Source organism: Acinonyx jubatus, chromosome F2, assembly GCF_027475565.1.
Source record: "Acinonyx jubatus isolate Ajub_Pintada_27869175 chromosome F2, VMU_Ajub_asm_v1.0, whole genome shotgun sequence".
NCBI classification, from domain to species: domain Eukaryota; kingdom Metazoa; phylum Chordata; class Mammalia; order Carnivora; family Felidae; genus Acinonyx; species Acinonyx jubatus.
Genome location: NC_069394.1, coordinates 28,647,823 through 28,666,809, shown reverse-complemented (window position 1 = coordinate 28,666,809; position 18,987 = coordinate 28,647,823). Strand labels below are relative to the sequence as shown.

The window sequence follows — 18,987 nt, the reverse complement described above, 5'->3', positions numbered from 1 at the left end:
ATAGATATGTAATTAACATGCCTTGAAATGTTCACATTTTTAGTGATCTCCTTTGTAATTACAACTATTTGATTTAAAAATCTAACATTTTTGAGGAACATTTCACTCTGATTGGTACTAGTACCCAAGGGGCACTACTGTATTGGCTTCCAATAGTCCCTGCTGTATGCATTCATTCATTCAGCAAATATTCAGCAAAGACTAACATGTAACATCCCATGGGGTAAAGTTAGCACTTTCTGTTTTAAGCAAGCTTCTAGGTGATTCTCATCCATGTGAATTTTGAGAACCCTTGAGCCAAGAGCATCTTTGTCCCAATTTGTTTTGTTAACACATTTCTCAGCTATAACTGCATTTAGAAAAGCTACAACAAAGTGGTAGAACCATAATTCTCAAGGATAGAAGGAATTCATCAGAATCATCTGAAGATGATCTTTCAACTTATAGGATCAGGGCTATCCCAGCACCCACTCTTTCCCCATTTGACATTCTACTTTCATCTGAATCTAAGAAAGTGGTAGCAGACAGGGGTGTTATGTTAGAAAAGCCATACAGATGCTTCTGGTGCTCATGAGAACTTCAGCTATAATGTGGCATGATTGATAGGCAGATGTTTGACGTTCATGGAAAAGAAACTTCAAAGAACTTTTTATAGCAGTATTTTGATAGAAGCATATGTATCTATCATTCTATGTCACACATTTTTTTAAATCAAAAGGAAAAAGCTTGTTGACCAACACTGTAATTGTAAAACAAGTGGTTTTTATAAGTTTGACATTATAGATTCTTTCATTTAAACTACCAAACATTTATTTCTGTTGAAATACATCTGCTTGCCTTAAAATTTTGAGTAAGAGTTCTAGAAATGTAGAATGTAATTTAGATTATGTTTTACAAATCATTAAGATATAAGTGTATAGACTGCGCTTGATATGCTACTACACATTTGTAAAAAAAATGTGATCGGTATAAAATATGCCATAGGAAAATTGGAACAAACCAAAGTTTAGGCATCATAAAAGATAATATCTGTGTGCTTCTGATTATCCATATGACCTTGGACAAATTATTTTACTTCTCTACTTCATTTTCTCAACTTGGCCTTATAACAGTGATTTAATTTATATGCAAACTACCAAGTAAACAATAACTTCATAATTGCTGATTATAATCATACTTTTGGTGTAAACAGAAGAAATGCTTTTTATTTATTTCATTTTATAAATTAAAAAGTATTATGGGGGAATCTAAGATGGCAACATAATAGGAAGATGCTATAGACTCATCGTGTCCCTTGAACACAACTAGATAACTGTCAAATCATTCTGAATACCCAAGAAATCAACCTGAAGACTGACAGAACAAACTCTACAACTAGACAGAGAGGCCACATGGAGAAAGAAGGTAGGAGGTGCAGAGACATGGGTTAGAAGAGAAACGAATCACTGTGGAGGTGCTGTGGAGAGGAGGGAGCCCTGGTCATGGAGAAAGGCAAGAGAGAGCATAGCACACAGGGGTAAGCACGAGGAAAACACTTTCTCAAAGTTATTGCCTAGGAAAACAGAGGGGCTGATTTTCGTGAGTTTTTGCAACCAGCAGGTCTGGAAGACTAGAGTTTTAAACGTATGTGGGCATGGCTTGTATAGAGCCCTGAAGGTTCTACCCTGCTCCTGGAAAGAAGGCAGGCAAACAACCTGGGAGGCAGCTGGCAGAATCTGAGGAATGCCTAAAACCCAGGGAGAGACTGTTCCCTCTTCTTGGAGCATTTCTGTGAAAGGTAGAATTCATGGAGATGCGTTTCTGTCTCGGCCATCCAGGGGCCTCGTTTCCCTTCCCTGCCCCTCAGCATAGCTGCAGAGCCACATGCAGCTGGTCTCTGACACTGGCTGCCTGGCCTGCCTCTTCCGAGTCCCACACCCCTGTGCTCTGGCAGGACTGTCCTTCTTGGTCAAGCCAGCCTCAGTCACAGGGCAGTGGGCCTCTCCCTCACAAGACCAGTGCAGGTCCCCATCACACCATGTTCCTAAAGCCTGGAGTTTTAAAAGTCAGCAGGCTTGCCTGAGATAGAGCCCTGAGGGCACTACCCAGCTTCTGAAGTGAAGGCAGGCAGACAACCGGGGGGTGGGGGTCGGGGACAGACAGTGTGGAAACAACAATCTGAAAAATGTCTGGGACATACAGCAGGGAGATTATTTGCTGTTTTGGGAGTGCTTCCCTGAGAGGGATTGTGCCTGGAGACTCCTCTCTGGGGACAAAGGAACTGCCTAGCACCATTTCCCACCCCTGTCCCTCAGCATAAACACAGAACCACCTTCAGTAAACAGCACAGCACCAACACTAGTTGCCTAGTCTACTTACACCAGCTCCCACACTGCTGTGCTCTGCCAGTATGGCCCTTCTCAATCAAGTGTGCCCCAATCCCAGCATCCTGGGCCCCTTCCTTAAAAGACCAGCGGAAATTCCTGCCCATACCATGTCTCCTGACCAGAGACTTCTGCAGGGCTTCAGTTCTAGTGGAAGTAGCATCAGGTCTCATTTAACAGGCAGACCAGAGCAAACCTACTTAAAACCCAGCACACTATGGCCAAGGACCAAACACTGCCCACTGCAGGCAAGGAGAGCCTCTGCAGACAACTAGCCTGAAGGATAGCAGCCAAAACACTATAGCAGCATACATCCAGCAGACACTAGAGACATGATCTTTTCCTCATAAAACCATCTAAGGAGCAGGACACATAACAGACTTTTCTAACACAAAGAAGAAGACAGAAATTTAGACAAAATGCCAAGATGGAGGAATTCATCCCACATGAAAGAAAAAGATAAGGTCACATCCAGAGATCTAAATGAAACTGATATAAATAACATATCTGATGGAGAATTTAAAACAACAATCATAAGGATACTCACTGGGATTAGGAAAAGAATGGAAGATGTCAGGAAGGGCCTTACCACAGATATAAAATAGTTAAAAAAAATTGAAATGAAACATGCGATAACTGAAATTTGCAACTGACTGGAAGCAATGAACACAAGAATAGAAGGAGAAGAGGAATGAATAAGTGATATAGAAGCTAGAATAATGGAAAATAATAAAGCTGAACAAAAGAGAGAAAGAACTATGGATCACAAGAATAGATTTAGGGAACTCAGTGACTCCCATCAAATGTAATAACATTTATATTATAGGAGTCCCAGATAAAGAAGAGAGAGAAAAGGAGGAAGAAAATTTATTTGGGGAAATAATAGAAAATTTCCCTAATCTGGAGAAGAAAACAGATATCCAGATCCAGGAGGCACAGAGAATTCCCATCAAAATCAACAAAGCAGGCCAACGCCAAGACATATTGTAATTATATTTGCAAAATATAGTGATAAAGGAAAAAATTCTAAGAGCAGTAAGACAAAAGTGGTCCCTAACTTACAAGGGAGGGTTCATAAGGCTAGCTGCAGATCTCTCAACAGAAACCTGGCAGGCCAAAAGGGAGTGGCATAATATATTCAACATGCTGAATGGGAAAAATCTGCAGCCAAGAATACTCTATGACAGCAAGGCTTTCATTCAGAATAGAAAAAGACACAAAGAGTTTCCCAGACAAACAAAATCTAAAGAACTTTATGACCATTAAACTAGCCCTCCAAGAAATAGTAAAAGGGACTCTATGTGGAAAGGAAAGACCAAAAGTGACAAAGACAAGAAAGGAACAGAGAAATCTCCAGAAACAAAACAAAACAAAACAAGTAATAAAATGACACTGAACACATACCTATCAATAATTACTCTGAAGGTAAATGGATTAAACAGTCAAATCAAAAGACATAGGGTATCAGAATGAATTAAAAAAAAAACAAGACCCATTTATATGCTGCATACAAGAGTCTCATTTTAGAACTAAAGACACTTGCAGATTGAAAGTGAGGGGATGGAGAAACATTTATCACACAAATGGATGTCAAAAGAAAGGCAGAGTAGCAATACTTATATCAGACAAACTAGATTTAAAAACAAAGACTGTAACAAGAGATGAAGAAGGGCACTATATCATAATAAAGGGAACACTCCAACCAGATCTAAGAATTGTAAATATCTGTGCCCCCAACATGAAAGAACCCAAATATATAAAACAAGAACAAACATAAAGAACTAATTGATAATAATACAGTAATAGTAGGGGCTTTAACACCCCACTTACAACAATGAACAGATCATCTAAGCAGAAAGTCAACAAGGAAACAATAGCTTTGAATGACACACTGGACCAGATGGACTTAACAGATATATTCAGAACATTTCATCCTAAAATAGCAGAATGCACATTCTTTGCAGGTGCATATGGGACTCCAGAATAGACCATATACTGGGTCACCAATCAGGCCTCAATAAGTACAAAAAGATTGAAATCACGCCATGTATATTTTCAGATCACAATGCTATGAAACTTGAAGTCAACCACAAGAAAAACTTTGGAAAGACCAAAAATATATGGAGGTTAAAGAACATCCTGGTAAAAAATGAATGGATCAATACAGAAATTAAAAAAGATATTAAAAATACATGGAAACAAATGAAAATGAAAACACGATGGTCCAAAACCCTTGGGATGCAACAAAAGCAGTCATTAGTTGGAAGTATATAGCAATACAGGCCTACTTTAAGAAGCAAGAAAAATCTCCAATAAATAACCTAACCTCATACTAAAAGGAGCTAGTAAAAGAACAACAATTGAAGCCAAAATCCAACAGAAGAAGGAAAATAATTGAGATTAAAGCAGATATAAATGATATAGAAACTAAAAAAATAAACCAGATCAATGAAGCCAAGAGCTGGTTCTTTGAAAAAATTGAATAAAATTGATAACCCCTAACCAGACATATCAAAAGGAAAAGAGGAAAGGGCCCAAATATATAAAATCACAAATGAGAGGATAAATTAACAACCAGTACTACAGAAATACAAACAACTATAAGAGAATATTATGAAAAATTATATGCCAACAAATTGGACAACCTAGAAGAAATGGATAAATTATTAGAAACATATGTACTACCAAAACTGAAACAGGAAGAAATAGAAAACTTGAACAAACTGATAACTAGCAAAGTAGTTGAATCAGTAGTGAAAAATCTCCCAATAAATAAAAGTCCTGAGCCAGATGGCTTTATAGTTTAACTCTGCCAAACATTTAGCGAGTTAATAACTATTCTTCTCAAACTATTCCAAGGAAACAGAAATAGAAGGAAAACTTACAAACTCATTCTACAAGGCCAGCTTTACCCTGATCCCAAAACCAGACCAAGACTCCACTAAAAAAGAGAACTACAGGCTAATATCCCTGATGAAGATGGATGCAAAAGTCAACATACAGATATCTTTTGCATTTCTATACGCCAATAATGAAGCAGCAGAAAGAGAAATCAAGGAATCAGTTCCATTTACAATTGCACCAAAAACCATAAGATACCTAAGGATAAACATAACCAAAGGGGTAAAGATCTGTACTCTGAAAAGTATAAAACACTGATGAAAGAAATTGAAGAAGACACAAAGAAATGGAAAAACATTCCATGCTTGTGCAATGGAATAGCAAATATTGTTAAAATGTCTATATTACCCAAAGCAATCTATACTTTTAATCCAATCCCTATCAAAATACCACCAGCATTTTTCACAAAGCTAAAATAAACAATCCTAAAATTTGTATGGAACCACAAAAGACCCTGAATAGACAAAGCAGTCTTGGAAAAGAAAAGTAATGCCAGATGCATCATAATTCTGGACTTCAAGCTATATTACAAAGCTATAATTATTAAGACAGTATGGTATTGGCACACATACAGACACATAGATTAATGGAATAGAATAGAAAATCCAGAAATGAACCCATAACTCTGTGGTCAACTAATCTTCAACAAAGTGGGAAAGAATATCCAATGGGAAAAAGTCTCTTCAACAAATTATGTTAGGAAAACTGGAAGCAACATGCAAAAGAATGAAAGAGGACCACTTTCTTATACCATATACAAAAACAAATTCAAAATGGATTAAAAACCTGAATGTGAGACAGTAAACCATTAAAATCCTAGAGGAGAACACAGGCAGTAAGTGCTTTGACATAGGCCGTAGCAACTTCTTACTAGATATATCTCCTGAGGCAAGGAAAACAAAAGTAAAAATAAACTATTGGGACTTCATCAAAATAAAAAGCTTCTGCACAGTGAAGGAAACAATCAACAAAACTAAAAGGCATCCTGCACAATGGGGGAATAATGGCATATCTGATAAAGGGTTAGTATCCAAAATATATAAAGAATTTATACAACTCAACACCTAAAAAACAAATAATCCAATTAAAGCATAGGCAGAAAACATGAAAAGACATTTTTCCAAAGAAGACATCCAGATGGCTAAAAGACACATCAAAAGATGCTCAACATCACTCATCATCAAATCAAAACTATAACTGGTGTGATATCACCTCACACAAGTCAGAATGGCTAAAATTAACAATACAGGAAATAATAGGTGTTGAAGAAAATGTGGGGAAAGGGGAATCCTCTTGCACCAGGAATGCAAATTGGTGCAACGACTCTGGAGAACACTATGGAGTTTCCTCAGAAAGTTAAAAATAGAACCATCTATGATCTAGCAATTGCACTACCTGGTATTGACCCAAAGGATACAAAAATACTAATTCAAAGGGATACATGTACCCTGATGTTTCTAGCAACATTATCTACAATAGTCAAATTATGGAAAGAGCCCATATATCCATTGACTGATGAATGGATAAAGAAGATGTGGTATATATGTATATACATACATACATATATACACAGTGAAGTATTATTCAACCATAAAGGAGAGTGAAATCTTGCCATTTGCAACAACGTGGATAGTGCTAGGGGGTATTATGCTAAGTGAAACAAGTAAGTGTGAGAAAAACAAATACCATGTGATTTTACTCATACGTGGAATTTAAGAAACAAAACAAATGAATATGGGGGGCGGGGAAGAAAGACAGGAAAAGCAAGAAACAGACTCTTAAATATACAGGACAAGCTGATGGTTACCAGAGGGCAGGTGTGTGGGGGGATCAGTTAAATAGGTGACAGAGATTAAGGAGGGCACTTGGGATGAGCACCGGGTGTTGTACGTAAGTGTTGAATAACCAAATTACACACGTGAAACCAATATTATGCTATATGTTAACTGGAATTTATTTTTTTTTTTTAATTTTTTTTTCAACGTTTATTTATTTTTGGGACAGAGAGAGACAGAGCATGAACGGGGGAGGGGCAGAGAGAGAGGGAGACACAGAATCAGAAACAGGCTCCAGGCTCTGAGCCATCAGCCCAGAGCCTGACGCGGGGCTCGAACTCCTGGACCGCGAGATCGTGACCTGGCTGAAGTCGGACGCTTAACCGACTGCGCCACCCAGGCGCCCCTGTTAACTGGAATTTAAATAAAAACTTGGAAAGAAAAAAATTAAAACTATCATAATTTCAGTCTGCCATCTATGTATGTTTAAGCATGCAAATCTAATTAATTCACACATTTGTGTTGACTTTTGGCATATTAGAAATTTATGTGGCCTGTGAATTACAAAGGAACTGATAAACACAGGTATTTCTCAGCATTGGTAATAATCTAGCTGTCCTTTCTGTTGTAGCTGAAAGATACCATGTTCCTGGAACAGGTCAGAGCTACACGTTAGCAGCTGATGTTGGGATACTGAGTAGGAATATCAAAATATTTGGTGAAGATTACCCAGGTTGGTTCAAGGAATCTTTTGGTGCACGTGTCCTGGTCAGCTCATTCACTGAAAATATGATGACATTTAAAGGTTGGTACAAATTTGAAATATAACATGGTCTCTTCTATGTTTAGTCATTTCTTAAACAATTGTCACTTCTTTTTAGGATCACACTGTTTGAAAAATTCAAGTGAGTACATTTTAAAGATCTTACTGGCTTTAATCAATGAGTTGTGAATCAGGCAGTGTCTGATCTAGCGGATAGAAAGGAGCTCCAAAGAGCTGTGCAAGATGAAATGCTTTTACAGGCAGAAGGGAGCAGGTTGCTTGCCTCTAGGGGACGGCAGGGGCTAATCAGGGAGATTACCTAACCAGTGCTGATCCGGTGATTCCTGACTGACTGGTTTAAGATTCCATTTCTGGGAGTGGAACTGTAATTACGTTCAGTCTCAGTTTGGTGACATGGGGCCGAGCATAAGCAACTCCCACTTTGGGCCCGTTGTCTTGTTTTTAACACATGGAAGAATAAGGCCTTGAGAGGGATTACGTAAACCCAGGTGCTACCCTCAGCAACCAAATCCCTAACATTTTTCCACTTATTTTATCTTCATAGACAATAAGAATTATTAATAATGACCTTAGGGAACAGCCCAGCTTCTCACCCAAACAGAAATCATTTGATAACAAGCACAATAGATCTGTTAATTTCGTTTGAAGGAAAATTTCAAATATATACAAAATTTTCAAACATAGAGAAATGTATAATGAACCCCAGTGTACCCATCAGTAGGTACCACAATGGTCAACTTTGGTCATTCTTGTTTCAACTATACGACCACCCACTCTCTTCAAGCCCCTGGGTTATTTTGAAGCAACCACATACATTTTTTTATTGTATTCAATTTATTCAATTATTTTATTATTGTATTCAATTTATTTTATTGATATAATTGACATAACATTGTATAAGTTTAAGGTGTACACTGTATTTATGTTGATACATTTATATATCCCAATACGATTACCATTGTAGTGTCAGCTAACATCTCTTTCATGCGCATAATATGTCTTTTGTGTGGCGAGAGCAATAAAGATCTAGTCTCTTAGCAATTCTGAAGTTACAATACAGTGTTGTTGACTGTAATCACTACGTTGTACATTAGATCTCCAGAATTTATTTAGCTGCCAACTGCAAGTTTATACCCTTAAACAACATCTTCCTAATTCCCCACCACTACCACCCCAGCTCCTGGTAACCACCATTCTACTCTGTTTTTATGAATATGGCTTTTTTAGATTCCACATATGAGTTTCATACAGTATTTGTCTTTCTCTGACTTACCCCACTTAGCATAATGCCCTCAAGGTCTGTGTGTTGTGGCAAATGGTAGCAAATGGTAAGAGTTCCTCTTTTCTTAAATGGCTTAATAATGTTCCATTGTTCATATATGCCCCATCTTCCTTATCCATTCATCCATTGGTAGACACTTAGGTTGTTCCCATATCTTGGGTATGTAAATGAAGCAATCACATATTATTTCATCTAGAAATATTTCAGCATGCAACTTTAAAAGACTTTAAAAATGTTTGTAAGTATCAGATGCTAAAATGTTAATGTAATTCCTTATATCAAATGATTATTCAGACTCCCCCAATTTATTCTTTCTCTTTCCTTCCTTCCTTCCTTCCTTCCTTCCTTCCTTCCTTCCTTCCTTCCTTCCTTCCTTCCTTCCTCTTGCATTCCCTTTGTTCAAATCAGGATCTAAATAAGACCATGCTGCAATTGGTTGTGAATTTTATAATTTTTTTAAACATTTATTTATTTTTGAGACAGAGAGAGAGAGACAGAGTATGAACGGGGGAGGGTCAGAGAGAGAGGGAGACACAGAATCTGAAACAGGCTCCAGGCTCTGAGCTGTCGGCACAGAGCCCGACGCGGGGCTCGAACTCACAGACCGTGAGATCATGACCTGATCTGAAGTCGGACACTTAACCGACTGAGCCACCCAGGCGCCCCTGTGAATTTTAAATATCTGATTCATGTATCTCTTCTTGCAGTTTATGTACAAAAGAACCTAGATCACTTGTTCAGTAGTATTTCCAACAGTCTAGAATTTAGTAATTCATCCCTAGAACTTCACTTGTTCCTGTATCCTTTGTATTTTCTATCATAGGTAGTTTAGAGCTAAAAAATTGATCATACTCAGACCCAATTTTTAGGAAAGAATTCTTCATGGTTGACGGTGTACTTTTCCACTAAGTACACATGTAATGTATGATTATTCCGTTTGTGTCTGATAAGCTTCTTTTGTGAAGTTAGCAGCTATTAATGATCATTGCCTGGATCTGTTAAATCACTGAGGTTTAAAGTGGTGATATTTTAATTCTACCACTCCCTTCTTATTTGTAATCTAGAATATTTCTGTAAAGAGAAGCTTCCCCAGACAACTATTTGACTACCCTGAGAAATAGTTTATATACGAAGTGTAGGAAAAATGCCTGATTCTTTCCTATTATTACCTAGTTCTGAAGTAGTAAGTTGGTGCCCAACCATTTTCCAAAGGTGACAAAGCATCTTTATTTTTTGTTTGTTATTAGTGTCATTATGAGCTCTGTGGCTTTAAACATATTTGGTGTTTTCTAATCCATATATGGATTGTGATTGTTAATCTTACTGATATTACAAATGCCCAGTTGCCATTGACAAATGAAAATGCCCCATCACTGACCTTCAAAACATTTTCATGTTGATGCCTAAGTCCTTTTGATTTAGGTTTCGTTAGCTTCTTCAGTTTCTGATATGACAAACGCATGTCTTTTGTTTTGTTCTTCCGAGCCTGAGACTAAGTCATTCCTCCAAGTAATGCTGATTCTTTTATTTGGAAACTGATATTTCGATCCCACAATCTGGGTTCCAGGATTCACTCATTTATTCTTGACTTGAAATGTTTAGCAGGTCTTCACTTGTTCATAATTCTGCCTATTATGTTTTGCAACAGTTCTAATTTTAGAAAGCTTTTATACTGAGCAAGAAGTCATCCCAGTATAGCTTCTACCTGTTGGCTATAATCTGTCAACAGGAGCTTAACTGATGATAACAGTAATGATGATCATGGCACAATATTCCAGGCACTGTGCTAAGCATTTAACATATATTATCTCATTTAATCCCCATAGTGCTATGCATAAATATTGTCCCCTTTTAAAGACAGATAAATAGATTATTAGAGGGATGAAATTGCTCTGACCATGGATACTAATCCACACCTGCCTCACTTCAAATTCATGATGGATCCAATTCTCATGACTTTTCCTTGCTCCTATAAATTGTTTTGTGATGTTATACACATCTGTGGCTTTTATAGGCCCAGATGATCTGTAATAACCATTTCTTCTCTGTCTCTAGCTTATGATTATGTTCTTCATCGTACATCCAATTGCTGGCTCATGGGTTTTGAGACAGGCTTCTCCATTGCAGTACAAAGTAACTCTTCTCCACTGCATTTTATTAAATATCAGTTTTTGAAACAGGAAATATCCTCTACTGTTGCTTATGAGCCATGATTCTCTGTGGCTCTATTTTCTTATATAGAATATAAGAATAATAAAACTTCCTAACTCATAGGATTTGAATTAAACCACAAATTGCCTTTCAAGCCCTTAGTGCAGCACTTGGCAGAGTAATCTCTCATGGAATGCTATTGCTGTTATTACTAATCTATGAAATTGCCTCTTGTCACCTCAGTGGTACTTATGACAAACTGATGAGCAGATACTTACAATGCTTATTCTGGAAGGGATTATGTAAAGATAATGCCCTTAAAATCTCTTTAAAGCATCAAAATTGAACTGTTGGGTAAATTATATCTTGTGCTTTATGTCATGTGTTCTCAAAAGGGACAATATCACTACCAAGGGGATGAAAAATGGCTCTTACAGGACAAAAAAACTTAGATGAGCAATGGTTTGTGGCCCCCAAAGAGCCACCATATATTAACAGATATATAGTATATCTGAGGTATCGAAATTTCATGGGGAGGGGAGGCTATTAGAAAAAAGTCCAAAAAGGCCCTTGTGGAGGGCAGTGAAAAAAAGTCCGGAAATACTGCCTTATTTAGATTAAAGGAACAAAGAAGAACAAATGAAATTTCAATGAAAAAGTTAAAAACAAATTTGTTATTTGGAAAATTACAATTCTTATAGCTTACAAAAACACAAATTTTATTATTTCAAGAAAAAAAAATGTAACTCTTTCTTCCCTACCCTGCCAGGAAATGCAAGGATAAGCAATGTGGAATTTTATCACTGTGGTCAAGAAGGCTTCAGGGATAGCACAGATCCAAGATACGCAGTAACATTTCTTAACTTAGAACAGGTTTGTACTTGAATTTTTGTGTATATTCAAAATGAAACATTTTGATTTTGATTTGATTTTCATTTAACTTTACTAAAAATGCCATATCTTAGAATTGCTAAAACTATGATCTAATGTAACTTCCTTAGATACATTTCACACCAACTTTTTTAGACTCGTAGCATTTGATTTACCCACGTCACGCATTTAAAGTCAGTAAAAAAAAAAAAAAGGCAGAAAGAAAACACAGAAAAAAGGAGCACAAAGGTGAAAGAATTAAAGATCTGTGATATTATTTCATATCTCCACTTTATTTCACAGTGACCAAAAATACTTCCAAATAATTTCTATTAACATAGCGGGGTTTGCTTATATTTCTCAAGTGAAAAGTATGTGTGCATATCCAAGCCTCTGTCAAAATAGATGTGCTTAGAAGGCTGGTGATTGAAGAAAAAATGAGAGAGAGAACATGTTTCTTATGGAAATGAAAAATAATGTTGCAGGTTTGAGGTTGCAGCCCCAGTCCTGTTCATTGACTCGTTCCTACAGACATTTGACTGTAACCCCCTGCCTAGAGCATCACCTTTTTTAATTAAAAAGTCCCTGCTTAATCATATAATAAATTATTCTGAAAAATACTTTTTAGTTCCTTAACATTTTATAGGTAATGATAGAAAATAAATGCATAGAAAAGTACTTCAGAATTTTTATCTACATTTAAATATGCATTTTTGCTTTACTTAATCATAATTTGAAGACATATGGAAATTTCCAGGATTAAAAGATATACAGGGAAATAATCTTCTTTCATGGAAAGTAAATTGAGTATTTTATTTATGAACATTTATTTCCTGAAAATCACTTACTTCAAATTTTTTCTTCAAATATATTTTAATTTTATTTGTAAAATTTTCACTGAATCCTGATGTTTCATAGATTCAAGATCATGGCTCATCTTATATTCGAGGCTGTGCCTTTCATAATGGCTTTTCCCCAGCAATCGGTGTGTTTGGAACAGATGGAGTGGACATAGATGACAACATCATTCACTTTACAGTGGGGGAAGGTAGTATGATAATATTTTTGTCCAAATAACATGCTTCCTGAGACAATCTTATCTGAAGACTCTAGAGCCATGCTGTTTAATTGATCTTCTTGTGAGAATGGAAATGGCCTATATCTATGCTAATACGGTAATTACTAAACCACATGTGGCTACTGAGCACTTAAAATGTGGCTACTGTGATTGAATAACTGGATTTTTAATTTTAATTGTACTTTTTTTTTTTTTTTATAGTGAGAGAGAGAGTGCGAGTCGGGGAGAGGGCAGAGGGAGAATTCCAAGCAGGCGTGGAGCCTGTCATGGAACTCACTCCATGATCCCGGGATCACGATCCCAGCCAAAATCGAGAGTCACATGCTCAACTGACTGAGCCACCCAGGCACCCCTAATTGCACTTAACTTGAATTGTACTTACTTTATATTTAAGTAGTTGCATGTGGCTATGGCCATCATAGCCATAGTAGTACAACTCTAGAATTATTTACCAGACCATGATATCGTGTGAATCATCTAATCACCAATAGTTTAAATTACTATGACTCTTAAAATACTCCTCACATATCAATCAAAAAGATTATTCACAAATAAAGGTTACTATTTTTTAAAAATTGGACTTGGTTTTAGGGGGTTATCCTTTCTTGAATATCAGTATAAAGCATAATACAAACTCATTAATGTGTATAAAATTGATGTGTTTGGTAAAATCTGAGGCAGAGCCTGTCAACCCACACATTTAATAGGCACCCCAGAAGATTTTAATGCAGGTAGTCTATTAAAGAGGTAGAGTTCAAAAGGTGTACTCTAGAATTTAGGAGGTTGATTTGTCAGGCTCAAACTAGAAAATAAATTTCATGGAAACATGAAAGACATTCCCCATAGGACTCATTGCAAATTTTTATGTATTTGAGGGGATTTTATTAATTTTTTGCAGGAATAAGAATATGGGGGGATGCCAACAGAGTTCGAGGAAACTTGGTGGCACTTTCAGTTTGGCCGGGAACCTATCAAAACAGAAAGGATTTAAGTTCAACTCTCTGGCATGCAGCAATTGAGGTAGAGTGATCAGATTTATAGTTATACAAAGGTATACAAAATTATAACTTGTAATTTCTTCACTGAGGATTATAAATTCTGTAGAAACTGTAATTCTCAAAATACTGAAAACTATTTCTTCCTTAAAGATTGGTGAACTAATAAAATAAGCTAAAGAAAGGAGAGAATAAACTTTCTTAAAAGATGTGGCAAGCTCCCACAGCCATTGGATTTTTCTTTGTGTGGATGTCCAGTGGTTTAAATATTCTCTTATTGCCTTGTTTCTCCAACATTAGTTATCACTTTGAAGTTCTGGTACAGGGTCTCTCTACTGTTAATTGACTGAGTGCCCTGTCGATATTACTACTTTGAATTTAGTTTTCTTCTTCGTAAGGAAAATTAGAGTAACAGACTACAGAATCTTTAAAATCTCTTTCTCATCTAAAACTCTTATGATTCTCTATGCAAAGTTATTTAGTCTAATCGGTATTCTTAGCTGAACCCTTCTTGTTGCTCATAAAGTTTCTTCAATCACTGTAGGTTGTTAGGGGTAGGATGAGAAGGCAGGCAAGCAAATAGAAAGTACAGAGGAAGGGTTTGGAGGAAATAAAGCTCCATCTTGTTTTTATTTTACTTATCTATGCCATAGGAACCAAAAGGAATTTTAAAAATAGCTCTCTTCAGAATATGGGGTAAGGATTGAGTTTTGTTTTTGTGCAACTATTAACAATTACCTTAAAGTAAAACCTAAAATCCTGAAACATATACATTTATGATGATGTTCTCTTTCATCTATTTATAGATGTGAAAATGTCATCCAATGGCAATTCTAAATCTTTAAAGTTTTCTGGACCTTTTGAAAGAAAAGACACTAATTTTACTTTTATGGATTTCACTTGACTCTGTTCTCTTATCATAATATTTAAAAATAAAAGTGCTTAATATACTTTAAATAGTTGAAGTTTTGGCTGTTTCACTGACACCAGAGGCAAAAACTAAATCTTCTGTACTATATGTATTTCATTTTTTGCCACTTTGGTCTCATAAAATAAAATTGTTCAGTGACTGCCTAACCAGTTATTATAGCAGATTTTATTTAAACTAGTGAGTGCTTCTATTGAGTCTTATGGTCTACTGTAATTGCCTTAACCGGTTTTTTCTTAATAAGTTAAATTGGTAACATAATATAACCAGAGAGTGATAAAATCCTACTAACCTTGCTGTAATACTGAATTTGGCCCTTGGCTTATAATTATTGAGTGATACCCAGTGGATTTTGTGACTGAAATAAAAAAAAAATATCTTTTCATGTAGTTTTCTAATGAAATCTAAGGCATAGTATCTAGTGATGATTTTATACCAAGAACCTAAGGTAATTTCAATACTTCATTTATAATGTAAATTTGGACAGGGTGAATAATGAAACACATTTTTCCTCCTAAAGAGTAGTCATAATTAGCTTTCCTATATATGTTGATACTTGATCTCTTTGTATAGTTGTATAAGAGCCTGACCCATGGCATTTTCTTTATCACTGTGCTAGGTAAACAGAGGGACCAATACAGTCTTACAAAATAATGTCGTGGCTGGATTTGGAAGGGTGGGATACCGTATTGATGGTGAACCTTGCTCAAGTAAGTCTTTTGGCACAGAGCCACTAAAACTAGGAAATACCGTGTTCAAATTGGTTAGAAAGAAATAATTATTGTTTGTTAGTTCAATATATAGTATCTCCTCCTCCAGGACACTAAAAGAAGTCAACAAGCTAAATTATTTGAAGATACCATTGGGTCTAAAGAAAAAAGGAATAGACTTTTAAGGATAATTACTTTTCCATGTTTATGATTGAAAAACTCCAGCAGTCACTTCAATTCTTGATGTGGCTGGTGTTGGACCAGTGAGTGCCTCATCCCACTACTACTTTCACAAAAGTAACACTTTCAAGCATAGAGATACATATCTCTAGGGATATGACACTGTTTCATGCTTCTTCTTTAGAGGAATTAATGTTCACTCTTCCTGTGTTTAAACCTACAAGCATGAAAAAGTCAAAGGGCATAAACAGTTCTCGGATACATTTCTATTAGATGAGTAAAAGTCCAAAATTAACCAAACAACTACTCTTTTGGCAAGGCTGTAGGAAAGCTAGGACATCTACACATTGCTGGTTGAATGACAAATATAACCAACTCCTATAAAGGGGACCAGGGCAATAGCTGCCAAAATTATTGGAGCATTTGCCTTTGGCTCAACATTTCCACTTCTGGCAATCTAACATTTGCCTCTACAACACTTAGAAAATGATTTGTGAACAAGGTGATTCATCACAGCATTGTCTGCTAGCAGGAAACTGGACCCTGCCTTGTGTACAATAACAGTGGACTAGTTTTATAAAGCCAGACATTGGAACACTAGGGACCTCTCAAAAAGAAGGAAGAAGATACATATTGATGTACTGATATGGAGAGAGAAATCCCCAAAGATATTCTTAAGTGATAAATGGAGATTGCAGAACAATATATATACAATATGGTTTTGTTTGTGATATGCTTTATGGAAGAAAGGAAAGAAAATATGAATATGTAGGATATTTGTGTTTAAAGAGACACAAAGTGTAAAAACAAAGAAACCAAAAAACAAGGTGAGTAGGATCAGGGTGACTGGTGACTTATTATTGTATAATTTTTTATAACCTTTTGGTTTTTCAGTTAGTTAAATGAATTATCAGATCAAAATAAAATAAATACTAGAACTGCAGGGTTCACCTCTTGAGAAACTTAGGGGAAATGGGACTTTCTCTGAATACTTTATATCCCTTGTACATCTGGTTTTTATATCTCAGTATGGTTGTTTTTAAGATTGTTTGAGTCAGTATTTTTTCTGTAAATTCAAAAATCATTGGGCTTAAGCTAATATTATTCTTATGCAAAATACATTTTGAAGGAATAAAACAACTTCCAACAAATTCTTATTATATGCTCTTATTAAATATTTTAATTCCCAACAACTTAAAGGTTTTCTTTGACTAAAATTTTACAATATGTAGTTCTTCTGCAACTTCTTTGAAGTAGTCCTAGATTTTTTTAAGTCAAAATATGACCTGTGAATATGAACATTTACTAATATGTGTGTTTCACCAACTAATTAAATATTTAGGAATATTTAATTAGTGATATTCCTAAATAATTGAGAGTGTTTACAAGGAAGTTTGGGATTTAGAGAAATTGAAATAGGAGACATCACTGAGGAATTGAGGGTTTATGCTCATGGAATGGGACACCAACCTATCCAGCCCACCTCCCAGGCAAGTGGGAGGCTGGCACCAAGAGGCCCACAGTGAGAGGCCAGGAGGTGGGGAGGGGAACCCTGACCCACACTGGGTCCCAGGGGCAACACTGTGTGGGACCAAGGGAGAGACATGTGAACAGCTTCTTATGGAGAAAACAAAACAGAATCTAGTCAGTTGATAAGTAAAATGTCAATCCCAAAGCATTAGGAGGAAAGGAAAGTCAATAGAAGATAGGAGGAAGTCAAACACCAGGAGATTTGGACAAGAGAACTGGTACTAAGTAAAGTTCAGGAGGTGATGCTGCTGTATATAGGGCATCCTTCAATGTATGTATGCATGGTTGGGAGGGAGTTATTAAGGTTGCTGATCTGATTTGGACATAAATAAAGTTTCATAAATATCCACCTCAATTATCCTATATATTTAAAACAAATTTTTTTTAATGTTTATTTATTTTTGAGAGAGAAATAGAGCACAAGCAGGGGAGGGGCAGGGAGAGAGGGAGACACAGAATCCAAAACAGTGTCCAGGCTCTGAGCTGTCAGCACAGAGCCCAGCGTGGGGCTCAAACCCATGAATTGTGAGCTCATGACCTGAGCCAAAGTCAGACACTCGACCGACAGAGCCACCCAGGTGCCCCATAATTATCTTATATATTAATAATGAGTATAGCGTCCATTTATTGAGGCGCTTTATGTGGGTTATTTAATTTCAGTTTGAAACTACTCTCAATTAGGCATTAAAACATTTTTTTAAGTTTATTTATTTGGAAAAAGAGGAAGAGGCAGAGAGAAAGAGAGAGAATCCCAAGTAGGCTCTGCACTATTGGTTCAGAGTCTGACGTGGGGCTTAATCTCACAAACCATGAGATCATGGCCTGAATCAAAATCAAGAGTCAGATGAACACTCAACTGACTGAGCCACCCAGGTGCCCCCAAAGTTTTTATATATGAAGAAACTGAGGTTCTAAAAGGTTAAACAATGTTTCCAAGGTCATACATACATTAATTCAACACGTAGTTAAATGAGCACCTATCTGTGCATTACCCTCTAGACTCTGAGAGTACGGTGATCAATGAGATAGACAGACACAGTGTATTCTCTCATGAAGCTTACATTCTAATAGGACAGAGGAGATGGACAATTCATGAATAAGTAATAATAAAATAACTTTAATTGCCATGTGGAGAAACTGAGGTGTTACTTTGAATCAGATAGTCAAGAGAAAGCCTTCTAAGGAAGTGACACTTAACTTGAAAATGGGGTGACCAGAAGGAACCAGGAACAAAAAGGTGTGTAGGGGAAGCATTTTATAAACAGCAAGTGGTATCACTTGTGTTTCAAAATTAGCCTTCTTTGAATCCAAACTTCATGTACTTTCTCATGAAATTCATGTTTGGTTTAGTCAGATATAGTAAATTCAGTGTGCTAGCAACTAAACCAAACTTATGCAAATGAGTATACAATCATTCTACTGGTAAAGGGACAAATTAAA

At 36.3% G+C, this 18,987-nt stretch overlaps 1 protein-coding gene across 6 annotated transcripts in view; it reads left to right on the top strand.

The window, feature by feature from the left end:
- Window positions 1-18,987, top strand: part of PKHD1L1 (PKHD1 like 1) — a 157,540-nt gene that overhangs the window by 108,600 nt on the left and 29,953 nt on the right. For all 6 annotated transcript variants that reach the window (XM_015070425.3, XM_053208108.1, XM_053208109.1 and 3 more), the window contains 5 exons: window positions 7,671-7,844; window positions 12,026-12,129; window positions 13,045-13,174; window positions 14,103-14,224; window positions 15,747-15,837. In XM_015070425.3, coding sequence (XP_014925911.3) covers window positions 7,671-7,844; window positions 12,026-12,129; window positions 13,045-13,174; window positions 14,103-14,224; window positions 15,747-15,837 — 621 coding nt within the window. The remainder of the gene's footprint in view (window positions 1-7,670; window positions 7,845-12,025; window positions 12,130-13,044; window positions 13,175-14,102; window positions 14,225-15,746; window positions 15,838-18,987) is intronic.